This window comes from Chrysochloris asiatica, unplaced genomic scaffold (assembly GCF_000296735.1).
Source record: "Chrysochloris asiatica unplaced genomic scaffold, ChrAsi1.0 scaffold00532, whole genome shotgun sequence".
Classification (NCBI taxonomy): Eukaryota; Metazoa; Chordata; class Mammalia; order Afrosoricida; family Chrysochloridae; genus Chrysochloris; species Chrysochloris asiatica.
The window spans coordinates 171,596-193,072 of record NW_006409050.1 but is presented as its reverse complement, the minus strand read 5'-3'; the positions used below and the strand labels follow the sequence as shown (position 1 = coordinate 193,072).

Genomic DNA, 21,477 nt, shown 5'->3' with positions numbered 1-21,477 from the left:
GCAGTGTTCACTTTGAGAATTACTTATATCATAAATTTGAGCGTGTAGCTGATGAATATCCCCAGACAAGTGTATATTGTTCCACAACCTCCTAAAATGCTGTTGGATTAAGTTCCAATTAATTTCTGGGTTACTGAATAACAGTCATTTTACCTGCATCAATTTTAGAGATTTTGAAAAATATTTACATGAATTTCTTTGGAAAAATCTCATTCCTATAAAATGGCTTAAAGTCATCCCCAAGAAAGCAAAGCACTGTTGCATTTAAAAACATGGTGCATTTAAAAATACTTTTAATTATAGGAAGAAGTCTGTGACCAAACAGTCAAAAACAAAAGATATTCTTGAAATACAGGTAACTATATGTACATCTATGTTTGATTAATGCTTTGATAATTTTATGTGCTGATGTCATTAATATGTAGTGAATATATGTATTCTCTCTCTCTTTCTTTTCTCTCTCTCAGTGTGTTTGTGTGTACTATAATTCATCCTAAGATATTGCTTTTTTTGTTTACTTTTCCTAGCAAGTTTCATAAAATAAAATGGTAAGCCCAGACATGTGAACTGTGAAGGCTGTGAAAATTAACATGTTTTGTCCCACTAGAGACAACATTATGAAGGAGCAGACATTATATTGGGAATTGGAACAGGGACTTAGTAGTCATGTGGCTTTGGGGAAGTCTCTTTAACCTATTTGAATTTCATATTTTTCTATAATTAAAGTGGATGCAACAGTATTTGCCTTTCTGGTGTAAGAGGAGCAAGAAGAAAAACAGAAAGTATATTGTAAAACTATATAGCCCACTCTTTTGTTATTGTTTCTTTTATGAGAGCTAGCCTTTATTTATTGATTGCAAAGATTTTGCAGGAAAGAATTGCTTTATGTTTGTGATTATATGTGTACAAGTAGTCCTGATTTATGATAGGGTTAAAGCTGACAAATTTGTCATAATTCTGTTCTAACGTATGTCAAATATATCATTGAAAATAATTTTTTAATTGTGAACTGAGTGATAGTTTACATGGAAGAACATTTGTTTTGCACTCATCATTTCACTGTAATGATTATAATCTCCTAATCGCCTCTGTGCATCATCATTCAACTGTATTTGCTTCCATTCCCTCTGTTTTCTTTCTTTTTTTGGGGTGAGGGAATGTACACAAAAACACTCAGGAATATGTAATAAATTTAAACAACCAAAGGCTATATATATAGCTTACTCTTAATGTGTTCCACTGAAGGGAATCCAAGGAACCTAACTTCTTTTATTTTGGTTTTGGAATGTTATTCCTATATTTTCCTATAAATTAACTTCTTAATAACTGTCATAGCACATACCACCTATTTTAGTGGGTGGCTGGAGTTATGCATGCATATCATTCAAATAATAGTCTACAAGGTCACTGAGTCAGAATTGACAGCAATGGATTTATATCTGGGGAAAATGAGAGTGATATTTGAGATACTGAGTACAAAATGTCCAGTTCGTGATATTAGTTTTCTATTGCTGCATAACATTTGATACATGTTTAGCAGTTCAAATCAGTATACATTTGTTATAGTTTCAGTGGGTTAGGAGTCCAGGCATGGATTAGTTGTGTCCTGGGCTTCGGGTCTCAGCAGGCTATAATAAGGCCACGGTGTATTTCTTTGCAAGCTACAATGCTATGGTAGAATTCCATTCCTTGTGTTTGTAGGATTGAGGTCCTTAGCTTCTAGAGGCAATCTGCATTAGTCTGACACATGGCTTTCTCCAAGGAATTTCACATCCTAACAGCCGGTGGTTTCTTTCAGGTCAGCAGGAAAGGCTTTTCCTAGTAAGACAGAGTAACAGTCATAGTTACAGTCCGTCACCTTTACCATGTAATGAAACTCAATCAAAGCAGTGATTTTTGCAACATGATGCTCTATTTATTGGCATAAAAATATGTCCTAGATACCATCTACACTCAAAGTGAGTAGATTTTATAGACTTTTTGTTGTTAGGTGCCATCAAGTAGGAACCAACCCATAGCGACCCTATGTACAGCAGAACGAAACACTGCCCAATGTTGGGCCAACCTCATAACTGATGCCACGCTTGAGTCCATCGATGCTGCCACTTGGAGAATCAATCTCATTGGGGTCTTCCTCTTTTTCTCTCTGCCCCTCCACCTTACCAAACATGATATCCTTCTCCAGTGACTGGTCCCTCCTGGCAATATGTCCAAAGTATGAGAGACGAAGTTTGGCCATCTTGGCCTCTAAGGAGCACTCTGGCTGCATTGCTTCCAAAATGGATCTATTGGTTCTTTTGGCAGCCCATGGTACTTTCAATATTCTCTTCCAACACCATAACTCAAAAGCATCAAATCTTCTGCGGTCTTCCTTATTCACTGTCGAGCTTTCGCATGCTTATGAGGTTATTGAAAATACCATGGCTTGGGTCAGGTGCACCTTAGTCCTCAAGCTAACATCTTTGCTCTTCAACACTTTAAAAAGGTCTTGTGCAGCAGATTTGCCTAATGCAATAACATCGTCTGATCTCTTGAATGCTGCTTCCGTGAGTGTTGATGGTTGATCCAAGAAGAATGAAGTCCTTGACAACGTCAATCTTTTCTCCATTGATAAGAATGTTATTTATTGGTCCAGTGGTGAGGATTTTTGTTTTCTTGACATTGAGATGTAATCCATACCGAAGGCTGTGTTCTTTGATCTTCGTCAGTAAATATTTTAAGTCCTCTTCACTTTCAGCAAGCAAGGTTGTATCATCTGCATATTGCAGATGGTTAGTGAGTCTTCCTCCAATCCTGATGCCACGTTTTTCTTCATAGAACCCAGCTTCTCAGCATACAGGTTGAATAAATATGGTGAAAGAATACAACCTTGTCACACACCTTTCCTAATTTTAAACCATTCAGTGTTCTCATGTTCTCTTCGAACAACTGCCACTTGGTCCAGGTTCAGATTCCTCATGAGCACAATTAAGTGTTCCGGAATACTCCATAGCTTGTCACGATTCACACAATCGAAAACCTTTGCATAGTCAATAAAGCATAGGTAAACATCTTTCTGATATTCTCTGCTTTCAGCCAAGATCCATCGGACATAAGCAATGATATTCCTCATTCCACGGCCTCTTCTGAATCCAGCTTGAACTTCTGGAAGTTCTCTGTCAATGTATGATTGTAGCCGTTTCTGTATTACCTTTAGCAAAACTTTACTCGCTTGAGATATCAAAGAGATTGTCCGATGATTTCTGCATTCTGTTGGGTCACCTCTCTTTGGAATGGGCATAAATATTGATCTCTTCCAGTCAGTCGGCCAGATAGTTGTCTTCCAAATTTCTTAGCAAAATGAGTGAGTGCCTCCTGTGCTGCCTCACTTTCTTGAAAGATTTCAATTTTTATTCCATCAATTCCTGGTACCTTGTTCTTTGCCAATTCCTACAATGCTCCTTGGACTTCCTCCTTTAGTATCATTGGCTCTTGATCACATGCTACCTCTTGAAACAGTTGAACATTAACCATTTCCTTTTGGTACAGTGACTGTGTATTCCTTCCATCATCTCTTGATCATTTCTGCATCATTCAATAATTTGCCCAGAGAATCTTTCAGTAACAAAAGTCAAGGCTTGAATTTTTTTCTTCACTTCCCCTAGTTTGAGATCTGCTGAGTATATTCTTCCTTTTTGGTTTTCTGATTCCAGATCTCTGCACATTTTATTGTCATATTTGGCTTTATCTTCTCAAGCTGATCTTTGAAATTTTCTGTTCAGCTCTTAGACCTCCTCCTCATTTCTTCCATTTGCTTTAGCATCGCCATGCTGCAGAGCAAGTTTCAGTGTCTGCTCTGACATCCATTTTGAGCTTTTCCTTCTTTCTTGTCTTCTCAGTGATTTTTTTGCTTTCTTCATGTATGATGTTCTTGATGTCATCCCACAACTCTTCTGGTCTTCAGTCTTTAGTGTTTAATGTATCAAATCTGTTCTTCAGATGATCTTGAAATTCAGGTGGGATATATTCAAGGTCATGTTTTGGCTCTGGTGGACTTGTTTTCATTCTCTTCAGCTTCATTTTGAATTTGCATATGAGTAATTGATGGTCTGTTCCACAGTCTGCCACTACCCTTGTTTTCACTGATAATATGGAGCTTTTCCATAGTCTTTTTCCACAGATGTAGTCAATTTGATTTCTAGGTATTCCACGTGTATAGTTGTCTCTTATGCTGTCTAACAAAAGTATTTGAAATGAACTAATCATTGGTTTTGCAGAATTCTATCATGCATTCTCCAGCATCATTTCTATCACCAAGTCCATATTTTGCAGCTACTGATCCTTCCTCTTTGCTCCCAAACTTTGCATTTCAATCATCAGTAATAATCTGTACATCTTGATAGCACGTTTGATCAATTTCAGATAGAAGAAGTTGGTAGAATCCTTCTATTTCTTCCTCACTGGCTTTAGTGGTTGTGCATAAATTTGATTAATAGTGGTAGTAACTGGTCTTCCCTGTAGGTGCATGGATATTATCCTATCACAGACAGTGTTATACCTCATGACTGATCTGGATATGTTATTTTTGTTAATGAATGCAACACCATTCCTCTTCAATTTGTCATTCCAGGCATAGTAAACCAGTGGTTGTCAGATTCACGATGGCCAATACCAGTCCCTTTCAGCTCACTAATGCCTAAAATATTGATGTTTATGTGTTCCACTTAATTTTTGACAGCTTCCAGTTTTCCCAGATTCATACTTCATACATTCCATAATCCAATTTTCAATGGATGTTTACAGCTATATCACTTCATTTTCAGTTGTGGCCGATTAGCAAATGAAAGTTCTGTGGGCTTTTTCTCTCACCATTTGCTTTATCACGGTCAACTCTGCTTTGAGGAGGCAGCTCTTCCCCATTCACATTTCGAGTGCATTTCAAGCTGAGGGGCTCATTTTCCGTCACTATATCTGACAATGTTTCTCTGTTATTCATAAGGTTTCCAGTGACTAAAGATTCAGAAGTCATTCGTCACTCTTTCTTCATCTCTGTCTTTGTCTGGAAGCTCATCTGAAACGTGTCCACCATGGGTGACCCTGCTGGTATTTAAAATACTGGTGGCATTACTTTCAGAATCATAGCAACTCACAAGCCACCACAGTATGACAAACTGACAGAAGAGTGGTGGCCATTTGGTTTTAAGTGGAAACTGTTACTTTAAATTTTGAGGAGATCTGTGCGCATGTGTAGTAGAACCCTCCAGGGGTGGCTGGGATATCCATTCGCTCTGGCATCCTCTCTAGTCATCAGAATGGAGATGTGCAGACAGCAAGAGACCAATGAACAGATACCAAAAAAAGAATGTCCACATCTGTATCTCTACGGTTCTGTCAGGTATTCGTGGCTGTTCTGATCCTTCCCCTGCTGGTTCTCTCCCAAGATGGCGTCTCCAGGACTAGCTGAGCGTCTTGAATTAGAAAGCAATGGATTTCTTGATTCTGCTACAAATTCCCCAAGCTGTAAGCCTTCCAACCTTCTAAATATTGCTTTATATGTGGTTCAGAGTTCTAATACCATCCCCTGAGTCTGCTTGGCCCGGTATTCTGTGTTGTTGGTATCGGAGCTCCTCAGTGCATGTCTACCCGATTCGCCATCTTGGTAGATGTGTGGAGATCATTTACATTTTTTATGATGATTCTATTTATTTAAATTTAATTACATGTAATGCTGTATCTAAAATAGGTTGCCAGTTATTGTGGTAGGCAGAACTCTAAGATAGTCCCCATGATCTCCACACATTATAAAATCTACTCACTTTGAGTGTGGATGGTTTCTAGGACATATTTTTATGCTAATAAACAGGGCATCATGATGCAAAATCACTGTTTTGAGTTACATTACTATTTATTTAAATTAAAGAGCTCTGGTAGCATAGTGGTTACAAATCGGGCTGCTAACCTTAGGGTTGTCAGTTCAAAACTACCAGCTGTTCCGTGGGAGAAAGATGAGACTTTCTGCTTCCGTAAAGATTTACAGCCTCAAAAACTGTGTACAGTGTTGCTATGAGTTGGAACCAACTCCACGGCACATAACAACAACAACAACAACAACACTTATTTAAATTAGAAGTCTCTATGTGGTACTGTGGGTTTACGTGCAGAACTGCAAAGTCACTTTGAACCACAGGGTCAGCAATTCACCCTCACTAGTCGCTCCTTGGTTACGAATCGGGCTGCAAACCTCAAGGTCAGCAGTTCGAAACTGTGAGTTGCTCCGTGGGCGAAAGATGAGGATTTCTGCTCCTGTAAAGTTTTACAGCCTCAGAAACCCTGTACAGGATTGCTATGAGTCAGAACCGACTCCATGGCACATAACAACAACAAGTTGCTCCTTAGGAGGAGCTCTGGTAGCATAGTGGTTACAAATCAGGCTGCTAACCTCAAGGTCGGCAGTTCAAAACTACCAGGTCTTCCGCGGGAGAAAGATGAGGTTTTCTGCTCGTAAAGATTTGCAGCTTCAGAAACGCTGTACAGGGTCACTATGAGTCGGTTCCAACTCCACGATACTTAACAACAACAACAGCAAGTTGCTCCTTGGAAACCTTATACGGGGTTGTTATGGGTCGGAACTGACTCACCAACACTTAACAACAGCAATGGTATTGTAAATTATTATTTTTTTTCTGACCTTAAAGTCAAAATTTCTGTGTAGGTAGAGTTTTTCTTTAGAGAGGATCTGTGAATTTGATGAGAATTTTGAATAAAGTCGCCCCACATCCCCTGCTAGCACTTTTATGAACCACTGCATATCTAGTTCATTTTAAAGAGATCAATGCATTTGCTTAAAATTAGAGAATTAATCAATAGTGAAATCTGTACTGCAAGCTTGGCTATTTGAATCCTTCTCAGTATTTGCAATAATAATGAACTTTGTTTAATTTTACTTCCTCATGGAGGCATGATCAATAGAATCAGTTACTATGACTATGTATCTGTTTAAGTGATTGTAATGTTTATAAAATGTTTTAGAAAGCTACACAAAATTGTTAAGTGCCGCTGACTTAGTTCTGACTCACAGCGACCCTGTATAGGGTTTCTGAATTGCCAACCTTGTGGTTCACAGACTAGTGCTGATCCTGCAATGCCACTATTATTCCAGTACTTATTTTAAATTTATTTAAAGTATATGCAGACAAAATAATCATGTGAGCCTAAGGCTGCTTGCTCAGTTGTATCAATGTTTCAGTTTGAGTCATGCCACACCAGTATATGAAGGTGCTGACAACTTTGCTCCATCTGCATCATGAAGGTTGACTCAGTGAGTGCTTTGAGCAGGCCGCTCTTCCCATTCTGAGTGCCTTCCAACCAGACAGACACACTCTCAAGTGTTATATCAGACAGTGCTCTGCTACTATCCATAAGGTTGTCATTGGTCAAGTTTTTTGCTAGTCTGAAAGATCCATTGAAATCTGCCCACCATGGGAGAACCTGAAATACCAGTGGCACTGCTTCCAACATCACACAAGTCATTGTTGTTGTTAGGTGCCATTGAGTTGATACCTACTCATAGCGACCCTAGGCACAGCAGAATGAACACTGCCCAAACCTGGGCCCACCTCACCACTGTTGCCACGCTTGAGTCCATTGATGCTGCCACTTGGCCATTCCATCTTGTTGGGGGTCTTTCTCTTTTTCTCTGACCGTCTACCTTGCCAAACATGGTATCCTTCTCCAGTGACTAATCCCTCCTGACAACATGTCCAAAGTATGAGAGATGAACTTTGGCCATCCTGGCCTCCAAGGAGCAGTCTGGCTGCAATTCTTCCAACACAGATCTGTTGGTTCTATGGGCAGTCCATGGCACTTTCAATATTCCCCTCCAACACCATAACTCAAAAGCATCAATTCTTCTACGGTCTTCCTTATTCACTGTCCAGCTTTCACATGCATATGAAGTTTTCGAAAATACCATGGCTTGGGTCAGGCGCACCTTAGTCCTCAAGCTGACATCTTTGCTCTTCATCACTTTAAAAAGGTCTTGTGCAGCACATTTGCCTAATGCAATATGTTGTTTGATTTCTTGACTGCTGCTTCCATGAATGTTGGTAGTTGATCCAAGAAGAATGAAGTCATTGACAACATCAATCTTTTCTCTGTTGATAAGAATGTTTATTGGTCCAGTGGTGAGGATTTTTGTTTTCTTGGCATTCAGATGTAATCCATACTGAAGGATGTGCTCTTTGATCTTCATCAGTAAATGTTTTAAGTCCTCTTCACTTTGAGCAAGCAAGGTTGTATCATCTGCATATTGCAGGTTGTTAATGAGTCTTCCTCCAGTCCTGATGCCACATTTTTCTTCATGTAACCCAGCCTCTCCAATTATTTGCTAAGCATACAGGTTAAATAAGTATGGTGAAAGAATAAAACCTAGTCGCACACCTTTCTTAATTTTAAACCAGTCAGTGTTCTTGTGTTCTGTTCTAACAACTGCCACTGGATCCAGATTCAGACTCCTCATGAGCACAACTAAGCGTTCAGGAATACTCATACTTCCCAGTGTTGTCCATAGCTTGTCATGATCCACACAATCGAAGACTTTTGCATAGTCAATAAAGCACAGGTAAACATCTTTCTGATATTCTCTGCTTTCAGCCAAGATCCTTCGGACATCAGCAATGTTATCCCTTGTTTCACGGCCTCTTCTGAATCCAGCTTGAACCTCTGGAAGTTCTCTGTCAATGTATACTTGCATTGCTGTATTACCTTTAGTAAAACTTTATTCGCATGGGATATCAAAGAGTTTGTCTGATGATTTTTGCATTCCGTTGGGTCACTTATCTTTGGAATAGGCACAAATATGGATCTCTTCCAATCAGTTGGCCAGATAGTTGTCTTCCAAATTTCTTGGCAGAGATGAGTGAGTGCCTCCTATGCTGCCTCATTTTCTTGAAAGATTTCTATTTTTTTCCATCAGTTCCTGGTGCCTTGTTCTTTGCCAATTCCCTCAATGCTCCTTGGACTTCCTCCAGTATTATTGGCTCTTGATCATATGCTACCTCTTAAACAGTTGAACATTAACCATTTCCTTTTGGTAGTGTGACTCTGGGTATTCCTTCCATCTTCTCTTGATGCTTTCTGCATCATTCAGTAATTTGCCCAGAGAATTCTTCAGTAACGGAAGTTCATGGCTTGAATCTTTTCTTCAGTTCCCCTAGTTGAGAAATGCAGCATGTGTTCTTCCTTTTTGGTTTTCTGATTCCAAATCTTTGCACATTTTGTTGTAATATTTGCCTTTATCTTCTTGAGTTGATCTTTGAAATTTTCTGATCAGCTCTTGGACCTCCTCATTTCTTCCATTTGCTTTAGCATCACTATGCTGGAGAGCAAGTTTCAGCGGCACTTCTGACATCCATTTTGACCTTTTCCTTCTTTGTTATCTTCTCAATGACTTTTTGCTTTCTTCATGTATGATGTTCTTGATGTCATCCCACAACTCTTCTGGTCTTCGGTCTTTAGTGTTTTATGTTTCAGAATTTGTGGGATTACTCAGATCAGCTGTACAGTGTTCTCTTAGGCATCATGTTGACTGCAGTTGTCTATGTGTCTGCATTCAGGTTGGAAGAGCCCTGGTGGAGCAAATGGCTAAGCACTGGGCTGCTAACCAGAAGTCCTTGGTTCAAATGTACCAGTTGCTCTGTGAGAGAAATAAAGTGTTAGTCTGATTCTGTAAATGTTTATAGCCTTGGAAACCCTGTGGTCAACTCTACTGTTGTGCTGGGACATTTGAGTCAAAATCAGCTTGATGGTAATGAGTTTTTTTCTCTCTCTTTTGGATTTAGCTTGGAACTCAGCTGGAGCTTGAAATGTCTGTCGTGGAGTATAGACCAAGTTTCTTTACATGATAGCTGGAGCCCAAGAAAAGACCCCATGTCATTTAATGGCTTAAATAAGATAAAGTATTATTTTTCTGTTGTGCTAGCTAGCTAGACCATTCCTGCTTTAACTGTAGTTTGGTGTTGTCTGCAACCCAATCTTGTTTTCATTGTTCATTGAACCTTAGGAATTTTACCAGGTCTCAAATTTTTCATTTAACTCAAGGAAGATTTTATTTTCCTAATTCTCTCTTTTTTTAATTATATTTTTTCTTCTTTTTATCCCTCTGAAACTCCTAGTTGAATATTATGACTTCTGTATCTAGTCTTTCAGTCTTCCAACTTATCAGTTTGCTCTGTGCTCTGAGATATTTCTTCTATTTACTTTATGAGATGTTTGAATCTATTCTCAGTAGTAGTTCTTCTCCATTTTACTTCCTCTAGAACTTTTACATTAAGAAACCTATTTAAAAAAGTCTCAGGATCCTAATTTAAGATGCTAATCACATTGATCAGATAACTCTACAAGAGAGTTGATGTTTTCTTCACATTACTTTCTGCCTGCCCTTTAGATCTGCTTTAGTAACAGCTTTCTTTTTAAATTGTTCAATTTGGTCTTCCTCTCTAAAATTGCTTAGATCCACTAGATGGTATGTTTCTGAATCTGATTATGGAATAATCATGTAGACCATATATTGAAATCTCTTGAGGAATGGTTAAAAGATTTATTTTTATTTCAATCAGAGATGGCATATTCTTGTAAATTTCAACAAAAATAAAAATATAGTTTATATTTTTGTTGTTACTTAAAATAGTCTTTTAAAGAAGGGAAGTTTGCTCTTTACTTTAATGATGTTTTTTTCTTTCTTGTTCTGTCTCTGTTTTTTCTGATGAAAAATAAAGTCATTCAAGTGATGATTTTCTGTGGAATGACATTTTTCATAGACTGTTTTCAAGACATTCTTTTTTTACTTGGTTTTCACTAGTTTGGCTGTGAAGTATGTAAACATTATTTTCTTTATATTCATCACTTTCATGATTACTGATCATCAGAGTATGCACATTTATATTTTTTACCAAATTTAAAATTTTTTCAACTATATTTTTTCAAATAATTTCTCTACCTCTTTATTTTTCCCTTCTTAAACCCACTGTTGTCAAGTTCATTCCATCTCATATTGACCTACAACATATATTAGACTTTGATAGCATCCCCCAGATACCTGAGTCTTTGTCTATTTTTTTCCCAATCTTTGTTCTCTTTGTCCTCATGTTGGGTATTTTCTGTTGATCTCTCTTCAAGTTTTCTGTCTTTCCATTGTCTTATATTCAATGTATTCCAAAAAGTACATCTAGCAAAATTTTAAATTCATATAATTGAAATTTTATGTTTTCTAGTTTTAGAATTTCTGTTTTTAATAGTTTCCTGGAGCTCTGATAAGAGTATTGGTTATGAAATGGGCTGCTAAACTCATGGTGAGCAGTTCTAAACTACCAGCTGTTCTGCGGGAGAAAGATGAGGCTTTCTGCTCCTGTAAAGATTTACAGCCTCAGAAACCCTGTACAGGGTTGGTATGAGTCGGAACCAAGTCCACGGCACATAATAACAACAACATTTTGTTGAGCAGCCATTTGAACTGCAAGATCGGTGGCTCAAGCTCACCAGCTGCTCCTTGGAAACCATATACAGGGTCGCTATGGGTCGGAAATGACTCGACAACACTTAACAACAACATTCTGTTGATACTTCTATTTTTTCATTCATGATGAGCATTTTCTTTATATTGAGTCCTGTTACAACATCTGTTGCTGTAGAGTTGATTCAGACTCATGATGACCAGGTATGTGTCACAGTGGAATTGTGTGCCATAGAATTTCAGTGTCTTAGTTTTTGGAATTTGGTTGCCAAATAAACACTGACTATATTAGTCAAACATGTTAACCGTTTGTACCGTCCAGGGAATCTAGAGACTGCTGAACTAATACTCAGTCAGTGCCATCAAGTCATTTCCTACTCATCGAGACCCTGTGTTTGGTTTCTTACAGGAGCAGAAAGCCTCATTTTTCTCCTGTCTAGTGGCTTGTGGGTTTGAACTGCCAACCTGTGGTTAGTAGTCCTGTGATAATCATACAATACCATCAGGGCTCCTTTTCTTGGTATAATGTTTTTGATGTATGATGTCAAGTCAGTTCTGATTCATAGCGATGCTATATAGGGTTTCCAAGAGTAGCTGGTTGGTTTGAACTGTTGACTAGTGCAGTACTTATCCTACAGCACCACACCAGGGCTCAGTTTATTGGTGTAAGATTTGTGTTAAAATTCTAAATCTGCTTTGTCTTGAGATAACTCCCTGTGGAGTGTCTTTTATCTTAGAAATAATTCACATTTTTTTGTTATTTCAAATGTCACATAATTCTAAATTATGTCCAGGATATAGTGAATGCAGTATTGTTGTATTAGGTGCTGTTGAACTGGCTGTCACTCGCAGTGAACTGTGTGTAACATAACAAAATGTTGCCTGATTCTGTACCCTCCTTACAATCATTGCCGTATCTGAGTCCATTGTTGCAACCCTGTGTTTATCTATGCTGTTGAGGATTTTCCTTTTTCACTGATTTCTCCATTTATCATGATGTTTACTGGTGCATATTGTCTTTCTCTAGGAATTGATCCCTTCTGATAATGTGCTCAAAGTATCAAGATAAATTCTCAGTATCCTCACTTTTAAAGAGCACTCTCTGTGTACTTCTTCAAAGACAGATTTTTTGTTGATTCTTCTGGAAGATGATGGTATATTATTATTGCTGTTGTTGTGCTGTTGAGTTGGCTACAACTCATAGTGATCTTATGTACAATAGAATGAAACACTGCCCTGTTCTGTGCCATCCTAACAATTGTTATGTTTGCACTCATTGTTGCAGAAGTGGTGCCAATCTATCATGTTGGGGTTCTTCCTCTTTTTCGTTGACCCACTGCCCTACCAAGTATGATATCTATTCTGGGGACTGGTCCCTCTTGACAGCATGTCCCAAGTACATGAGATGAATTCTTACCATCCTCGATACCAAGGAACATTCTGGCTATACTTCTTTGAAGACAGACTTGTTCATTTCTTTGGCAGTCCATGGTACTTTCAATATTATTTGGCAGCACACAGTTTGAATGACTCAATTCTTCTCTGGCCTTCCTTAATAAATAACATGCATAAGGAGTCCTGGTCTGGAGCTGTGGGCTAATGTGTCAGACTGCAAAGTTGTTTGAACTGCAAGGTTGGTGGTTCAAGCTCACCAGCTGCTCCTTGGAAACTCCATATAGAGTCGCTATGGGTCGCAATAGACTTGACAGCATTTAACAACAACAACAGCAACAGTGAGGCAATTGCAAACACCCTGACTTAGATCAGGTGCACTTTAGTACTCAGAGTGACGTCGTTGATCTTTAACACTTTAGAGAACTCTTGTGTAATGGATGCAATACATCATTTGGTTTCCTGACTGCTGCTTCCATGAGTGTTAATGGTGGATCTAAGCAAAATGAAATTCTTGACAACTTCAATTTCTTTTCCATTTATCATGATGTTTACTGGCACAGTTGTAAGGATCTTTTTTCTTTACATATAGTTGTAATCCATACTGAATACTATATTCTTATATCTCCATCAGCAAATGATGCTTCAAGTTCTCCTTGCTTTCTGTTCTCAAGGTTATGTCATCTACATATCATAGGTTGTTAATGAGTCTCCTTCAATCTGGATGCCATGTTCTTCTTCATGTTCTTATGAGAAGTCCCAGCTTCTCAATCTATTTGCTCAGCATAAAGATTGTATACAACCCTGACACATGCCTTTCCTAATTTTAAATCATGCAGTAGCACCTTCTTCTGTTTCAGCACCTGCCTCTTCATCTGTGCATGTATTAGTTCCTCATGAACCCAATTAAGTGTTCTGGAATTCCCAATCTTTGCAATGCTGTCCATAGTTTCTTATGATCCACGCAGTCAAATACCTTTGCATAGTCAATAAAACATAATTAAACATTTTTCTGATATTCTTTGCTTTCAGCCAAGATCCTTCTGATGTCAGCAGTGATATCCCACATTTCTTGTGCTCTATTGAATCCAACTTGAATTTTTGGCCTCTCCCTATTGATGTACTGTTGCAACTGTTTTTGAATAATCTTCAGCAAAGTTTTACTTGTACTTAATATGACTGATATTGTTCAATAATTTCTACATTCTGAAGGGTGACCTTTCTTTGGAATGGACACAAACATGGGTCTCTTCGACCAGGTAGCTGCCTTCCAAATTTTTTGGCATAAACTAGTGACAGCTTCCAGCACTGCATCAGTTTGCTGAACCATTTCAATTGATATTCCTCCCATGTATGTCAGTTTGTTGTTCTGTGGTGGCTTGCATGTTACTGTGATGCTGGAAATCATGCCCAAGTGTTTCAAATACCAGCAGGGTTACTTATTCTGAGCAGGTGGAGCTTCCAGACTAAGAACAAACTAGGAAGAAGAATAGGTGGTCCACTTTTGAGGGGTTGAATAGTAGTGAAGCATTGTTTTTAACAGTGCTGGAAGATGAACCCTTTCAGGTTGGAAGGCACTCAAAATACAAGTGATGAAGAGCTGCCTCCTCAAAGCAGAGTCCTCTTTAATGACCTAGATGGAGCAAAGCTTTGGGGTGGCATGGCTCAAAAGGAGAAGAAGCAGCTGCAAACATCCATTAGTAATTGGAACGTGGTGTATATTAAGTATGAATCTAGGAAAATTGGCAGTCATCAAAAATGTAGTAGAATGCATAAAGATCGATGGCCTATATATTAACAAACTGAAATGGGCTGGTAGTGGCTATCATGTTCTTTTCGTTGTTGATTATTGTTTAGTTAGTTCTGACTCATAGTGACCCTGTATCAGGATTCCAAGGAGCAGCTGGTGGGTTTGAACTGCTGGTGTTGAGGTTAGGAGTCCAGTGCTTGTCCTACAGTGCCATATCAGGTCTCCATTATGTTCTTAGCCAACATCATATTTGAAATGCATCAGCTCTTCTTTGATCTTCCTTTTTCATTGTCCAACTTTCACATGCACATGCGATGACTGAAAAAATTATATCTTGGGTTAGTCCTCCAAGTGACCCTTTTGCTTTTGAACAGTTAAAGAAGACTTTTGTAGCAGCTCTGCCCAATGAAATATGTCATTTGAGTTCTTAACTGTTGCTTCTATGCATCTTTATTGTTCATTCAAGTAAAATGGAATTCTTGACACATTGAACAGTTTTTCTGATGTTGTGTATTGGTACAGTTGTAAGGATTTTTGTTTATGTTGAGGTATAAAATCATACTGAAGTATGATTTCATACATATAGACATAAGTCCTTGAACTTATGTTGTTGAGAATCTGGATTTTGATGTGTTTCTCTGATGTTTGGTAATGTATTTTTTTTTTTACTTTAATATATAATTAACATGATTGGATATAAATTCTGTATGCATTCAGCAGTTCAAATTGAATTTCAGTTCTTTTAGTTTTTGCTAGACTGCTTTAATTATACCTTATGCATCTGAGTTTCTAAGGTCAGGCATACAATTGGGAAGAATTTATATAAAAATGCTCAAACTCCCTCTTGAATGTTAATGTGTGTCTGTCTGCATTGTATATGCAGACAGCTGTACTCAAGTTTCTAGGTAGCCATAAGGAATGAGCAATACATACCCCCTGGCATCAACCATTACATGGGTGCTATGGTAAGGTAGATACCAGAGACTCACAGTGTTGACAAAGTGAAATCATTATTATTGTTTATAGAAAACAAATGGTAAACAATAACAACAGATTTCAAAAGCGGAAATAATTGCCCTTTCCTAAGTTAGAAATGTACTTTCTTAAGTTACTAAGCAGGCATGCTGGGGTTTAGGGAAGATGCTATGTTCATGTCACTTTTACCTAAGGCTATATACCACGTTGTCTGACGCTTCTGCTATTCCACGGGGCCTTGCTGAACCTCGCATTGATGGCAGGAAGATTCCTACACTGGTACTAAATCTGTGTTGCTGAACCTTTCAAAGTCTATATTATCTGAGCTATCTTGCTTCCATATTATGGGGCCCTCACCACTTAGCAGGGAAGGTGTATAAATCCTGTATGTCAGGCCTCTCTTACCTTGCATCAGAGCTGGGTGGTGAACCTTTATTCTGTCAAAAATTATGACATCATTTGTGGGCCATACAAAATTATCAACTCAAAAATTTATATTTGGTCAGCACCACTCATGTATTGGTGTGCAATACTGTGGTGGCAAACAGCATAAAAAATGACTATACACATGGACTTAACCAGATAGCATAAACAGAAATCAAATTGACTACATCTATGGAAAGAGATGGTAGAAAAGCACCATACAAACAGTTAAAACAAGTCCAGGGGAAGACTGTGGAACAGTACATCAATTGCTCAAATGCAAGTTCAGTATGATGGTAAAGAAAATGAGAACAAGTCCACAAGAGCAAAAATATGACCTTGAACATATCCCACATGAATTTAAAGATCATCTCAAGTATAGATTTGATGCAATAGACACTAATGGCTGAAGACCAGAAGAATTGCAGGATGACATCAAGAACATCATACAGGAAGAAAGCAAAAGGTCATTAAGAAGACAAGAAAGAAGAAAAAGAGAAAAATGGATGTCATAAAAGGCTCTGAAATTTGCTCTCTATTGTAGAGATGCTAAAGTAAAAGGAGGTAAAAGAGCTGTATTGAAAATTTTAAATGCAGCTTGAGAAGACAAAGTCAAATATGATAATGAAATGTGCAGTGATCTGGAGTGAGAAAACCAAAAGGGAAGAACACACTCAGCATTTCTTAAGCTGAGAAACTGAAGAAAAAAATTCCAGTCTTGACTTTCAATATTGAAGGGTTCTATGGGAAAATATTGGAAGAAGTGCAGCCAGAGGCCGTCTTGGAGGTCAGGATGGCCAGGCTTCATCTTTCATACTTTGGATATATTGTTAGGAGGGACCAGTTGCTGGAGAAGGATATCATGTTTGGTAAAGTGGAGGGTCAGAGAAAAAGAGGGAGACCCCACCCAATGAGATGGATTGCCCTATTGGCAGCATTGATGGACTCAAGTGTGGCAATAGTAGTGAGGTTGGCCCAGGATCAGGCAGTGTTTCATTCTGCTTTGCATAGTGTCGCTATGAGTCTGTACTGACTCAATGGCACCTAACAATAACAACAATGGGAAAATATTGAATGATGCAGAAAACATCAAAAGTAGATGAAGGGAATACAGAGGCACTGTACCAAAAAAAAAATGGTTGATGTTCAACCATTTTGAAAGGTAGCATATGATCAAGATCAATGATACAGAAGTTAGAAGTTCAAGGTGCACTGAAGGCATTGGCAAAGAACAAGGCTCCAGGAACTGATGGAATACAAATTGAATTGTATTAAATTGATGAATACAAATCTTTCAACAAACTGATGTGGCACTGGAGGCACTCATTCATCTATGCCAAGAAATTTGGAAGACAGTACATGGTCAGCTGACTGGGATAGTTCCATATTTGTGCCTATTCCAATGAATGTTGACCCAACAGAATTCATAAATCATTGAACCATAACATCATTAATTTTGTACGTAAGTAAAATTTTGCTGAAGACAATTCAAACTTGGCTGCAACAGTATATTGATAGGAAACTTCCAGTGGTTCAGGCCGGATTCAGATGAAGACATAAATTGAGGGATATCATTGCTAACATCAGATGGATCTTGACTGAAAGGAGAGAATCCCAGAAAGACGTTTTTTCTGTGTTTTGTTGTCTGTGAAAAGGCTTTTGATTGTGTGGATCACAACAAGCTATGGACAGCATTTCGAAGACTGAGTATTCCAGAGCAGTTAATTGTGCTCACAAGGAACCTATACATTGACCAAGAGACAGTTGCAGGAACAGAGCAAGGGGACACTGAATGATCTAAAAAAAAAAAAAAAAAAAAAAAAAAGGTGAGCACCAAGGTTGTATTATTTCACCATACTTAGTCAGTATGCTGAGTAATAATTTGAGAAACTGGATTATAGTTTGGAAAATATGGCATCAGTGTTGGAGGAAGATTCATTAATAACCTGCAATATGCAGATGATACTACTTGCTTGCTGAAAGTGAGGAGGACTTAAAATACTTAACTGATGAAGGTCAAAGACCATAACCCTCTGTATGCGTTACACTTGAATGTAAAGAAAACAAAAATCTTCACTAGTGGACCAATAAATAACATCAAGATAACTGGAAGAAAGATTGATGTTGTCAAAGACTTCATTTGGCTCAGATCAACCAACTCTCATGGAAGCAGCAGTTAAGAATTCAAAGGACATATTGATTTAGGCAAATCTGCTACACAAGACCTCTTTAAAGTATTCAAGGTCACCTTGAGGACTTAGGTGCCCAAGTCCCAAGCCATGGTATTTTCAATAACCTTATATTCATGTGAAAGTTTGATATTGAATAAATAAGACTGTAGAAGAATTGATGCATTTGAATTGTGGTGTTGGAGCATAATATTAAAAGTACCACAGACTGCTAAAAATACAAACAAACCAGTGTTGGAAGACATACAACCCGAGAGTTCCTTTGAAGCCAGGATGGCCAGACTTCATATCTCATACTTCAGATACATTGTCAAATGTATTCTTGAGATGGTCTGTTAAATATGGGTGGGATATGTTCAAGGTCATATTTAGGCTCTTGCGGACTTGCTTTAATTTTTTTCAGCTTCAGCATGAACTTGCATATGAGCCATTGATAGCTTGTCTCACACTTTTCCCCTGGAGTTGTTTTTGTTGTTATTATTAGGTGCCATCAAGTCGGTATCACCTAATAGCAATCTTATGCATAGCAGAACGAAGCACTGCCCATTGTTACACTTGAGCCCATTAATGCTACCACTTTGCCAATACATCTCACTGGGGGTCTTCCTCTTTATCTCTGACCCTCCACCCTACCAAACATGATATCCTTCTCCAGTGACTGGTCCCTCTTGACAACATGTCCGAAGTATGAGATGAAGTTTGGCCATCTTGGTCTCCAAGGAGCAGTCTGACTTAACTTCTTCCAACATAGATCTGTTGGTTCTATGGGCAGTCCATGGCTCTTTCAGTATTCTCCTCTAACACTATAACTCAAAAGCATCAGTTCTTTTATGGTCTTCCTTATTCACTGTCCAGCTTTCGCATGCATGGGAGGTTATTGAAAATACCATGGCTTGGTTCAGGCATACCTTAGTCCTCAAGTTGACATTTTTGCTCTTCAACATTTTAAAAAGGTCTTGTGCAGCAGATTTGCCTTATACAATACGTCATTTGATTTCTTGACTGCTGCTTCCATGAGTGTGGCTAGTTGATCCAAGAAGAATGAAGTCATTGACAACTTCAGTCTTTTCCCCGTTGATAAGAATGTTGTTTGTTGGTCCAGTGGTGAGGATTTTTGTTTTTTTTGACATCGAGATGCAATCCATACAAAAGGCTGTGCTCTTTGATCTTCATCAGTAAATATTTTAAGTCCTCTTCACTTTCAGCAAGCAAGGTTGTATCATCTGCATATTGCAGGTTGTTAACGAGTCTTCCTCCAATCCTGATGCCATGTTTTCTTCATAGGACCCAGCTTCTCAGATTATTTGCTCAGCATACAGGTTGAATAAGTATGGTGAAAGAATCCAGCCCTGTTGAACACCTTTCTTAATTTTAAAACATTGAGTGTTCCCATATTCTGTTTGAACAACTGCCTCTTGGTCCATGTACACATTCCTCATGAGCACAGTTAAGTGTTCCAGAATACTCATATTTCGCAATGTTGTCCATAGTTTGTCATGATCTACACAATTGAAAACCTTTGCGTAGTCAATAAAGCACAGGTAAACATCTTTCTGATATACTCTTCTTTCAGCCAAGATCCATTGCACATCAACAATGATAGCCCTCATTCCACGGCGTCTTCTGAATCCAGCTTGAACCTTTGGAAGTTCTCTGTCAATGTATGATTGTAGCCATTTCTGTATTACTTTTAACAAAACTGTACTCGCATGGGGTATCAAAGAGATTGTCCGATGATTTCCACATTCCATTGGGTCACCTCTCTTTGGAATGGGCACACATATGGATCTCTTCCAATCAGTCAGCCAGATAGTTATCTTCTAAATTTCTTGGCAGAGATGAGTGAGTGCCTCCTGTGCCGCCTCACTTTCTTCAAAGATTTCAATTTTTATTCCATCAATTCCTGGTGCCTTGTTCTTTGCCAATTCCTGCAATGTTCCTTGGACTTATTCCTTAAGTATCATTGGCTCTTGATCATATACTACCTCTTGAACTGGTTGAACATTAATTATTTCCTTTTGGTACAGTGACTCTGTGTATTTCTTCCATCTTCTTTTGAAGTTTTCTGTATCATTCAATAATTTGCCCAGAGAATCATTCAATAACAAAAGTGGAGGCTAGCTCTGATACCTCCAGTGGGCTGAGAGACATGACAGACTGGACCAATGGGTGGTGAGGAAGACGGGGGCCCAGGAGGCAGCTGTGACTGTGAGGGAGTGTGCTATGATTTGTTGTGATGGGACCAGTGGAGAGGAGGTATGTTTGCTCCCCTAGGAGCAGCCAAAACAGGACCACCAGCCTCTTGCCTGTCTCCCCTTCTCTGCTGGGAGCTACAAAGCCATGCTGTGGCACCTCAGCACTTGGTTTTGTTTTGTTTTTCAGCTGTGTGAAAGAAGCAAGCACAGAAAGCATGACCCCTTCCTCAAACTGGCTAACTCAGACACTTTGGGATAAACACTGTACAGCCACACCAGAGACAGGCCCCAAAGGTGTAAGCACCAGAGAAAATCAAATGCTTCCTACTCAGCATCACCTGAGTGGCCAGTGCCCAACCCCAGTGCCCACACCATAACTGCTCCTTTCTCTTCAACAGCAAGATACAGTCTTCATTTCATTCTTTTTTTTTTCAATTAAAATGACATTATATACAATTTTTATTGAAAAGTTTCTCACTTGTATCTAGTTATATAGCACAGTTTAGAAACTTGTCTGAAATTGATTTTCTCAATAATCTAACCGTCCAAGATCATATCCATGTGTAAGGGACTATCACTTTTTATCTTATTGGCTTCATTGACCCAGGCACTTCCGTGATACAAATTGTGTGCCCTCTGGTTTAGCTGAAACAGTCCTGGACTTTTCAGAAACCCCTGATGAAGTCTCCCACCATTGTATAAATGGGACACTTTTGGCCTTTTGAAAATTTTCAAATGATCATTTGGTACTTTTGCTATTTTATTTTTATTTGGGTTAATGCATGAATGACTTAAGTGAACTTTAATCTTTATTTCAAAGATTATAAAAACGATTGTGTGCATCAGTACCTGTAGCTTCCACTGCACCCAGGACATGGTCTTCAGGTAGTACGTAGAAACTGCAAGTGGATTTTCCTTGAGTGCTTTATACTGTTAACTGCATCTCCATGAAGGGCTGAAAAGAATGACCTTTGTTTATATAGAAACTGTTGCTTTCTGTATTGTGTGATTGTGCGAGGACTGCGTAGTAAGGCTTTGCCTAAGGTCCAGATAAGCACAGTTGCC

General features: G+C 38.6%; 1 protein-coding gene across 1 annotated transcript in view; it reads left to right on the top strand.

Annotated features, from left to right (window-relative positions):
- Positions 1–21,477, top strand: part of LOC102819007 (putative leucine-rich repeat-containing protein DDB_G0290503-like) — a gene marked incomplete at its 3' end in the record, with an annotated part of 310,097 nt that overhangs the window by 117,723 nt on the left and 170,897 nt on the right. Inside the window, exon 9 of the mRNA XM_006877591.1 lies at positions 304–355. Coding sequence (XP_006877653.1) covers positions 304–355 — 52 coding nt within the window. The remainder of the gene's footprint in view (positions 1–303; positions 356–21,477) is intronic.